The 10,491-nt window shown below is 36.3% G+C and overlaps 2 protein-coding genes across 4 annotated transcripts in view; both read left to right on the top strand.

Annotated features, from left to right (window-relative positions):
- LOC109534565 (methylenetetrahydrofolate reductase 1) overlaps window positions 1–2,290 on the top strand; it is a 5,455-nt gene extending 3,165 nt beyond the window's left edge. Inside the window, exon 3 of the mRNA XM_019900289.2 lies at window positions 1,578–2,290. Coding sequence (XP_019755848.2) covers window positions 1,578–1,946 — 369 coding nt within the window. The 3' untranslated portion in view covers window positions 1,947–2,290. The remainder of the gene's footprint in view (window positions 1–1,577) is intronic.
- A 3,210-nt stretch (window positions 2,291–5,500) lies between these two features.
- LOC109547023 (serine hydrolase-like protein) lies at window positions 5,501–10,460 on the top strand. Of its 3 annotated transcripts, none has more exons than XM_048663526.1 (3): window positions 5,501–5,736; window positions 9,502–9,971; window positions 10,055–10,460. In XM_048663526.1, the coding sequence occupies exons 2-3, from the start codon at window positions 9,555–9,557 to the stop codon at window positions 10,424–10,426; spliced, it is 789 nt and encodes a 262-aa protein (XP_048519483.1). In that variant the 5' UTR covers window positions 5,501–5,736; window positions 9,502–9,554; the 3' UTR covers window positions 10,427–10,460. The 3 variants fall into 3 exon arrangements, with proteins under 3 accessions (XP_048519483.1, XP_048519481.1, XP_048519488.1); XM_048663524.1 differs by lacking the exon at window positions 5,501–5,736 and adding an exon at window positions 6,278–6,615; XM_048663531.1 differs by lacking the exon at window positions 5,501–5,736 and adding an exon at window positions 6,298–6,392.
- The last annotated feature ends 31 nt before the right edge of the window (window positions 10,461–10,491 follow it).

Here is a 10,491-nt window from a genome sequence, read left to right as displayed (position 1 = left end):
GAGTTTCCAGCCACTTTGTTTGCCTTGCTTTGCTCAGTTCGGTTAGCAGTGCTGAGCCACATTCGATGGTATCGTCGCTAAAGGGATCCTCCGCATATAGCTTGTTATATCGTTCCATTAGGCTTTTAATGCCGTTTGCTACTCCGGGTATGTACTGCTGTCTGCAACCTCTGGGATGTGTTTCTTAGATATGCGCTTGACCAAGCCCACAAAAACATCGTAGTTGTTTGGAGTAGGTTCGATTGTATGAATTTTATTGTCGAGGGTTTCTGTGAAAGCATTCCAATTTGCCTTCTTAAAGTTAAAACGTCTTCTAAATGGGATTATTGGTGTTTTTATGGCGTTGTAAATGTTTATACCAATGGGGCGATGTTGAGTCTTTGGTATAGCATTGTAGACAACTTTTGTACACTGTTGCTCAATGTTGCCAGAGGCGAAACAAAGGTCCGGGTTGTAGCCTCGTTTCTATATCTTGCTATTAAAGGAGCAAGATTATTTTATTACTTTGGGGTCATGAATCAGTGATAGGCCGTTTGACACAGCCCATTGTTCCACAAGATCTCCATTTGAATCATTGTGGTCATATCCCCACCCACTATGATGACTGTTAAAATCGCCAATGACGAATTTTGTGTTTTTTGTCTGAAAGTTGTTTGTTTGGGAAAATCTGTATTCTTTTCTTGGTGGTTTGTATATAGAAGTCACTGTAAGTTTTCCAATTTCCACCGTGAGAGTTTCAATATCGTCCTGGATATTTTTTGCTACCGATGAAATAGCAAGGGAGGGCTTAGTGAAAATTGCACTTCCGTATTTATTATGGGGGGCTTCAATACTTAGGTTCATTCCAGTAACGTCCGGTCTGATCGAATTTTCATCTCTGTGTGCTTCCTGGATACACAGTATGTTGCAATTTGTTGTCTGACATAATTGGGAGAGTATGTCCTGCTTGTTTTTCGTGATTCCCTCGATATTAATGCTGATTATAGTCAAAGTTGGCTCTGAGAAGAGCCCTTTATAGTTTTGCATTGTCTTTGCCGTGATAATCACAGTGGTGATGATTCGGTGGTGGAAGGATCACCGCCACAATGCGTCTACAGATTTGTTTGGTAATATGAAATTTGACAAATTGCTGCGTGGAGGCTCCTTCTCTGCTCCCCAATCCGAAATAAAACTTCAGCCGAAATAAAACTGTTGTACATTCAAAATGCCTTATTTAAATTGTCGTTTACGTTATCACTTTCATCACTAGTGGAGTTATACATATTTTAGTCTTTATGGAACCTTTTGATTTTTCACTGTTAGTTTCTTATTTTGTTTAAATTAGAAGGAATGGAGATAAACGCATTAAAATAACTTTCTAAACAATTTCTCAAAGTATTTGATCTTGATAATAACTAACCGTGTGTCTGCAAGAAAACGTTTCGAAGTTCAGAAGCTAAAATTCTTTTGTAGGACTTTGACTCTGACTGAAAAATGCTTTTGCTCTAATAATAAATTCCGGTTTTCAAAATAATTCACAATAATCTTATTTGATTCTCAAAATGGTTTTTGAGTTGCAGTCAGGTTTTTTTTCACAGGTTTCCAATGGGGCGGACTTCATTATCACACAAGTCAGCTTCGATTACGATTGCTTGGAAGCATTCGCCGATAACTGTAAAAAGCACGATATAAATGTACCAATTGTGCCCGGATTCCTCATTATAAAATCATATAAATCTGTGATGGATATGCAAGCGCATTGTAACCTGAAAGTGCCGGGAAAAATTCTCAGCGATTTGCAAATGTACAAAAGCGATGTTAAAGCGATTGAAAAATATCTTGTGGATTTGATTGCGGATTTAATAGCAAAATGCAAAAAGAACTCGAGCGTTTTCGCCGGAGTGCATATCTTTTCAATGAATGATATTGTCCAGGTTCAGAAGGTCTTATCTAAGACAAAAGTTTAAACTTTATTAATACAAATCCTTAATAAACCCGACTTTTTGCTCTGGTTCTACTTTGTATTTGTATGGGTCCAGTGGCGCACAGGCGATCCGAAGCTAGTTATACCTGATATAAGTTAAAGGTTTCACCCTTCGGAGTTTGATCTGCAAAAGAAACAGAACCATTTTAGTACCTGAAGGGTAAACCTACGAAAATGTATTATAATTAATTGTTGTTGCATTGTGAACAGATACCTAAACATATCGCTCTGGTATATCTTATAAAAACGTAAATTATCAATATTATCTGTCAGTTGCTGATAATAAAGAAAAATCTGACAGACTGAAATAAACGAAAACAAAAACAGGACTTGGCTTTTTTGCATAATTACCTTGATTCCTTCCTACCACTATACAGGGTGATCCAATACTAAGTTCCATTTACGGTCAAAAATAAGACAAACATTTTACAGTGTGTTAAAATTTAACATTTTGCATTCAGCTAATCAGATATTTATTTCGAATTAGAGCGAATTATTTATTAGGACCTGGATCTTTAATGTTTTTTCACAAAAAAGGTTAATGATTTTTTCACAAAGTTTTTGTTTTAGTTGAAGGTTTGCCATTTTGGAATATGGATCGTTTAACTGTCGAAGAACGCGTAAAATCTGCTATATCAACGTTTAGGGCTTTACGAGCAGGTTACGGTCGACATAATCGACCCACAGAGCAAACAATTTCGAACACAGTAAAAAAATTTGAAGAGACTGGATCGGTTACTGATATTGTAAGGCTTGTGCCAATCGCAACATTTGTTCAGCTGAAAATATCGTCTTACGGCTCATTATGTGGCGAATTTTGCTATTGGATTTGAAGCTCCCTCCGTACAAAGTACAATTGACTCAAGAACTTAAGCCTTAAGACCATGGCAACGCAGAACTTACGCAAATTGGATGATTGAACAACAAGCTTTTGATGATGATTTTTCGAACCGAATTTTCTTGCGAGAGCGATGAGGCACATTTTTCGCTCGGTGGTTGTGTGAATAAACAGAACAGCCGTATATGGGGCTCTCAAAATCCTCAGGTGATCGCAGAAAGGCCTTTGCATCCTGAAAAGTGACCGTATGGTGTGCATTATGGTCCAGGGGTGTTATTGGCCCGTATTTCTTTGAAAACGATCAAGGAAGAGCCATAACAGTCAATTCTGAACGCTATGGACGCATGTTAACCGATTATTTTTGGAGAGAAATTGAAGATTATGATCTGGAAGACATGTGGTCCCGCAGGATGGGGCAACGAGTCACACAACACTGGCAGATAGAGCCCTATTGCAAGAAAAGTTTCCAGGTCGCGTACTTTCGAGATTGAGTGATTGGTCAATTGGCCCGCAAGATCCTGCGACTTAACACCGTTAGATTTTTTTTGTGGGGCTATTCGAAAGATCGTGTTTACGCCAACAATCCTGAAACTCTTGAGCAACTGAAAGCCAATATCCGTGAAGTTATGACCGAGATATTACCGGTAATGTGCGGAAGTCATTCAACATTACCTCAAAAGGATTGAGACCTGTAGGATGTCCCGTGGAGGACATTTAAATGATATTGTTTTTCACGTATAATGGCAAGGTTTAATCTTTATATTGAATTAAAATTTTTGTCTCTATCTGAATATTTTGTGTGTTTTTTTTACTTTACTTTCCCAAGCATAAAATTGATAACCTGTATTTTTCACACAAATTACGTTATTAACGCTTGATCTTGATAGAATTTATATTGTTGAGTCCAAGTTTAATAAGTGTGTTTCTGTGCTGCGCTGTTTCTCACTCTTCTTAATGTAAATGCCTTTGAATATAAAACTAACTTAAAAACTAAAAAAAAACTGTTTCTCTGTTTACGATGGAATACGAACACAATATTGATTCAAATTTGGTTTTATATATAATACATAGTTATAGTTAATAAGTTAAATTTACGTAAATTTTTAAAGTAAAAAATTAAAAGTACCTAACCATATAGACTGAAGAATTTAATATAAGTTTATGTTACATTATGGAAGTATCAGACTATGAAGGCTTTCACGGCCGGTCAGATTACATTTAGGAATGTTTTCCGGGCTTTCTTCCGAGAAATTCCGATAGACCACGGCTTCAAAGCCCGGAAAACATTCCTAAATGTGTTATGGAAGTACTTGTAATAATTCAAAATTCCTTAATATATTTAATATATTGTAATTGTGGTTTGTTTTTATTTAGCCTTTCCCCGCCACCTGTTTTTAAACTAATCAGATTTTTAAATTCAATGGTCTACAATTAAATTAGACGCTAGATAATTACATTTCACATTCATATTAGTCCAATTTAAGGATGTGTATAATCTCGTCAAGCTTCATTAATTCACTACAACAGATTAACCTATGTTGATTCCATTTTTTATTAAATTTATTATCAGTGTATACTATATTTTTCACATTTTATCATATTCTAATGCCCTACACCACTGCCAAAGCGGCCGACTGGTTGGCCATATCCAGCCTCCATTCCGGTCGCACTGATTTGAGCGTAGACTCCTTCCTGTTAGTTTTATATTCAAAGGTAAATGCAGTTCACAAAGGTTCAGTGCACTTTTGTAATATGTATAGATAAAATTAAAAAAAGTTAAACAATACGATTTCTATAAAACTTTCGCTTTATTTTTATAAAACTCACTCAATCACTCATTAATTGAAATTGACTTCGTAATTGTACTCTTTTATACAGTTTACTACGGTAATCAAACTGATGAATAGTTTAAATTATTTCATTGCATCAGAGTAACGATTAGTAAAAACTCTGGCTGGTGCTAATTATTATTCCAGCCAGTTATGTAGATAATAAAATTACACTCGTTTACACCCTACAACTCACAAACTTTTCAATCCTTAATGCAGTCTTCTGGATTGATTTTCCCTGCTAATTGAGTTTTAATTCGATCTGAAATACTTGGATAACCGAGAAAAATTCAAACTAATAATATGCATCAGCAGATTAGGTGTAAAAAACCTCCAGGCCTAAAGAAAAAGTTATTATTTGATAACAAACAGCTTAAAGCTTGACGGTTAGCACCATCAATTTTAATAAACATTCTAGTTAAAAAAATACTTTATAATTGAATAAATTTAGCTAGCAGAAGATTGGCACTTTTTGCTGCAAAAGCAAAAGTTGCATCTCCAGTTGTTCAGCGTCCAAAAAATGTAAAATTGGGCAGCCCCAAGGGCATTTTACGTTGAAAAATTGCCAAACATTTCGAACCGATTCAACTCCTTTATTCTGGGACCTTTGAATATAAAATACCTATTAAAATATATTCAGAATTGGATTGAATAATATAGGTTCCATAATCTGTGGATTGAATAATCAAATAGTTTGGTTGTGGTTTGAAAATTGGGAATCTTGTTCGTTCTGCATGGTTTGCCCTCCAACGAAGAGCTACGAAATCTGGTAAATTACACACCTGAAGACCTGGGACCCAGGAAAAAAGGCCCAGGCACCAACTAGCCCAATAGGGCAACACATGGGGGGCTCATAGGGGAGGCTCACTCATATTGCCATGCGCGTACCCATGTTTTTGGGAGCGCAGACCCGCCATCTGTGACTAGTTGGTCCAAGATAAATTGAATGAAGAGACAATTTTACAGTTTCCACTTAATGGCATAAAAGAGACAATCTTATAGTTTCCACTTAAGGGCATAGATGATATGACATGACAGCGCATTTATAAAACGTGTGGATTTGCTCGTCTTTATCTATGGGGCACAGGTAGCTAACGGCGTAAGCTGTAAGTATGGTTATGTAGAGTTAGTAGTAATCACAGATCACAGCGGTACTCTGTAATCTGTGGTAGCAATTAGCATGCTCAGAGTAGTAAGGTGTAAATTAATAAGATGCCCATGCTAACAAGCAGCTAGCATGGATAGAACGCGATGCTATGGCATACGGATGCCGGAGCTGACAAATTCTTAGAGAGGACTACAAGTTTTAAAGGATAACTCCCGAAAACTCGTAGTACAAAAAAAAGGGGGTTTTTTAGTTGGTAAGAATCCAAGACTACCCAGGGTTCGGAACACTGGGTGTCTTTGCGAATATTTTTATTCCTCCAGCCGCCGGGCAAACCAAAAAAAAAAAAAAAATGCATGGTTTGCGGTCATGTACGAGTAAAAGTTGGCAATGCCGCTAAGGTCCAACATTCGAGGTGACTAAAATCACAATTCACTATTTTATTTATTGAAGAAACATGCGATAAGATCGTAAATAAATTTTCTGCTAACAGTATTTAAAACGCTAAAAGATAGCGTCCAAGGCTGTTTCTGTTGTTATTTTCAAATTGACAATTTAATCATTGGTTTTTGTTGGCAAATTTATTATTATTTATCTTTCAATGTCTTCACCTCGGTTGCAATTAAAATTATCACTGCTGTTGAAGTGCCCAATGAGGTGATTATGTTCATGCATAATTCAACTTTATATCATACGATTCATACGTGTGAAAAACGGTATACAGTACACAGCAATTTTTAACCTTAGTTTACCCTTATAAGCCTTGTTCTATGGTTTACGTACGGTACGCCTGTGATAAGTATTACTAGAATAAATTGATCGTCTGTTCAAATGGACATCAAAGAAATCGTGATAGAAGCCCCATGGGGGAAAATAGCGGGTAAGTGTTACCCAAAGACAAATGGAAATAATGGAAAATTAACACTGTTAAGTTCTATTGCCATACAAAGGCAAAATTGGAATATGTGTAAAAAATATGAGAGCACTATAGATATTATACAGTGTAAGCGAATAAAAAGTATAGAATTCTTGATTTAAATAGATAGATAGATAATAGAATTCCGATAGACTGAATCAAAGAAACGAAAAACAGAGACCACAAAGTGTGACAAATAAAAAACTATGAAGACATTTACTCGCGTGCGCTGTTGTCGATTCTACTCAAAAAATGGTATCAGTAACAGTACAGTTTTGTTTTATGTAACGTTCAAGTAGGTCATTTCCCAGATAAAGTTGCGACATTTTCTTTCTGTTAAAAGTGCCCAGCGTACAATCAGTAAAGGAAAAATTAATCTCAAACTCACCGCCAGGGTTGCCAGGTCCGAAAATCGAGTTTCGGTAGATAAGCTCGACACTTTTCGGTAGAAAATCGGTACTCATTTTTTTTTCATTATTAAGGGCCAGAACTGGTTGGGTAGTCCAAAACCTCACCAAAAAAAAGGCTCCATAAAATCGCGCGTTTTTCAAAACTTGAATTTTTAAACTTACAGGAATACTAAAATAAGCATGAGTCAGTAAAGATGAAATTGTGCTCGTTTTTAGCTTATTTCTCCACTTAGTTTTCATTAGATTAACCTGTGAAAATATCCGTTCAACATTGGCTGATGAGTGAGGTAGAATAAGCATCACCTCCATATTTCAATATTTGTACTTGGCTCCAAAACTCTTCAATATTTCCAGAAATTTTTTAAATTTCTTCAATATTTCGCAACAGACGTCATTCTGTGTCCAGACCTTGTAATTCACAATCAGCAGAGACAAGACTTGTCTCTGCTATCAGTTATTAAATTTGGCAATATCATTGCAACATCAGAAATAGATTGTAGGGAACCTGATTTCACTATCGCAGGATCCATAACACATAATTTTATCATATTTATGATTTATATGGCGGGCTTGATTCATTTTATGTTTGAAAAAGAACTCTAAWATACGAGGTGTGCTAAAATAAAATGTCTGCTATYACCAACGTACTTTTGATCATGAATGGAAATATGTTATATTATTTTAAGTAATCSACGGATAATTTTTTAAATTTTATTTGTTAYTTTTCGGTAGAAATCTGCATGGTATCGGTAGATCGGTAGGTTCCTTGCCAGGTCTACCGAAAAATCGGTAGACCTGGCATCTCTGCTCACCGGAAAAACAACTGATAAATGTTTAATTTGAAGCAAAAACCATCTTAACTGAATCTCTGTAAAGGTAAAACAAAACTGAACTAACAACAGATAAGTGGCAACGGAGCATTTCGCAAGATTGTTCCTAATCTAACTAGGTACCTATTGACGAAATGTGGAAAAACGAAGGTCAATATCTAAACTCGACTGGACACGCTTTTAAACATTTACAAAATCCTCAATATCAGGAAATCTTCAAAAACACAGTGAGCTTAACTGGAGCATTATTGTCCATTTAATCACAGATTACAGAGGTCACTCTGTAATCTGTGCATTTAATCAACGCTATTTGGTCGCAAGTAGACACGATAGTGCGCTCTTGCGTTCAAAGTATGGTGGTGCGTTCCAAATTTTTAAAAGCTTTTGCACTTAATTAACTACCTATTAAAAAGTACCCATTTTTTTCACTTTAAAAAAGGGGGAAACTTAATTACATAGACGAACAAACTTATTAAAATATTTTCTTACGAAAACTGCAAAATCGTCTCAATTGGYCCCGTTTTTCSGCAATAAATGTTTTTATTAGAATAGGGGAGCATTTGATCTGCGAATTCTGCGGCAGAAAATTACGCAATTTTATTAAACGGGCTGAAATTGAGCTTGACGTATACGAAAATTTAGTTTTTTTWWAATCATTCGCAATCAAACGACTCAAATTCTTTCAGCAATGCAGCAGTCCCKTGTTCTTTTGCCAAGGAGCATCAACTTTGCTATTTCAAATGCGACACCCTGTACAAGTTTCGATTCGCAATTGCTTTCTGAACATTTTTGTCTCTTATCTTCCGATACCAAAGAACTTTATTTTCATGTTTAATTAACATTTGCCTGAATGCGTATGAACCCCAAATACCGCAGTTATTAGCATTAAATTAATTACTCGAAACTTGTAAAAAATTGGCCTACCTACACCATGGATGTATTCTTGGCAAAAATTTGACATTTTTGCTTCTAACTTTGAAACTTTTGAGAGGCGAAGCTTAATTAACTTAAAGCTCTTAATTTTCTTCGCTTTAAAATATCGTTTAACAAATAATTTTTCGAAAAGGTTCTCAAAACAGGCGCGAATTTTTGTCGTTTTTAGCCTAAATCGCTGAAATGAAATGAGCGACCTAATATGCTTTGTGGTGGATTAGCCGGGTGTAAAAGTTTAATGTAAATTTTGTTTCGTATTTTTTTTCAAATTGAATGGAGATGTTTCAACGCGATTTTGTAGTGGTTTAAATTTACCCATTTTCAGGTGCTAGTATTTGAATACACTCGGTGATGAATGAATCGGTCAAATTTGGAAACAATCGAACATTTTTGGCGCTTTAAAACAGCAAATTTCCTTTCACCACGTCTCATCGCATTCTCCGACTTTATCCCAGCACACAAACAGACTTTCCTTCACCCAAACCCAAACTGGGGAAAAATCGTTACTGTTTGGTCTTTTTTCGCCGTTAAATGACCAAAAATAAATCTGCGAAAGTGTAATACAACAGTGCTGTGAACACTGGCCGCAGAAAAATCACGTCGAAATAGTCTTCAGTTAAATCTAGCTCTAATAGACCTTTCTGGATGCCAATAAGGAAAACTTTGCACTTTTCCAGTTAAACTATGGGGATCTGAGGCTGACAAAGCGATCCTCACCACACACGGAATAATGGACAACGCGGGAAGTTTTGACGATTTAATTCCGCTTCTACCAAAATACTTTTACATTTGCATGGACCTGCCTGGTCATGGCAAATCCGACCCATTGCCACCAATACTTCCCATCCACTCTGCGGACTATCTGCTGGCAATAAAGGTGGTTGTCGATTACTTCCAAAGGGACAAATACATTTATATGGGACACAGTTATGGGGGACAAATGGGTATGCTGTTCTCGCGCTTGTATCCTCATCTAATCGAGAAGCTAATTTTACTGGATACATTGCATTTTGTGACGAAACCAGCTGATGCTTTTAAATCCGTAATGATAACGGCGATTGAGGAAACGCTGGAGTTGGACAGAAAGACCAAAACGAGATTGCCGCCTCAGTATACTTATGAGGAAGCAGTCCAGAAAGTTATGCAAGTAAGGCCCACTAATATTAATCGATGGTTAAATGTTGGCTTTCGGTAGGACACCGTAGCACTAATTCTGATAACTCCTTTTAGGCCCGACGGAGTCCGATATCAGAAAGAGCAGCGAAAAATCTACTGAAGCGATCGTTGAAGAAAGTGGGCGAAGATAAGTTTGAATTGACTATAGATCAACGACTGAAATTTGTGTTAAGCCCACTGCATGATAATAGATATGCAATTGAAGTATTAAAAAGCGCTCCATTGCAATGTCCAGTCCTTATTATTTTAGGTGAGGACAGTAAAATCTTACGGAGTTTTTTACTACCCGTTTTAGAGCACTTAAAGCGGCAAAAATGCGTCAAAATAGTGTACGTGAAAGGAGATCATGATGTGCATCAAGTGACCCCCGAGAGAGTGGCACCCTTTGTTTGTGAGTTTCTTAATTACAACAAAAGCAAATTGTAACATCGAAATCAGGAATAAAAACTTTTAAATGACATATCCAGATATTTGTGAACAAAAAAACGCAT

The sequence above is a fragment of the Dendroctonus ponderosae genome, unplaced genomic scaffold, assembly GCF_020466585.1.
Source record: "Dendroctonus ponderosae isolate FM_Combo_2020 unplaced genomic scaffold, Dpon_F_20191213v2 Dpon_F_20191213_1, whole genome shotgun sequence".
NCBI classification, from domain to species: Eukaryota; Metazoa; Arthropoda; class Insecta; order Coleoptera; family Curculionidae; genus Dendroctonus; species Dendroctonus ponderosae.
Note: the sequence above shows the minus strand (reverse complement) of the source record. Positions and strands in the feature narration are given on the sequence as shown.

Excerpts from the sequence above, each read along its gene's own strand:
- LOC109547023 (XM_048663524.1), top strand. The coding sequence starts at position 6,567 with ATGGACATCAAAGAAATCGTGATAGAAGCCCCATGGGGGAAAATAGCG. Across the intron at positions 6,616-9,501 it reads CCCATGGGGGAAAATAGCGG|TTAAACTATGGGGATCTGAG; the intron begins GTAAGTGTTACC and ends GCACTTTTCCAG. Across the intron at positions 9,972-10,054 it reads CAGTCCAGAAAGTTATGCAA|GCCCGACGGAGTCCGATATC; the intron begins GTAAGGCCCACT and ends AACTCCTTTTAG.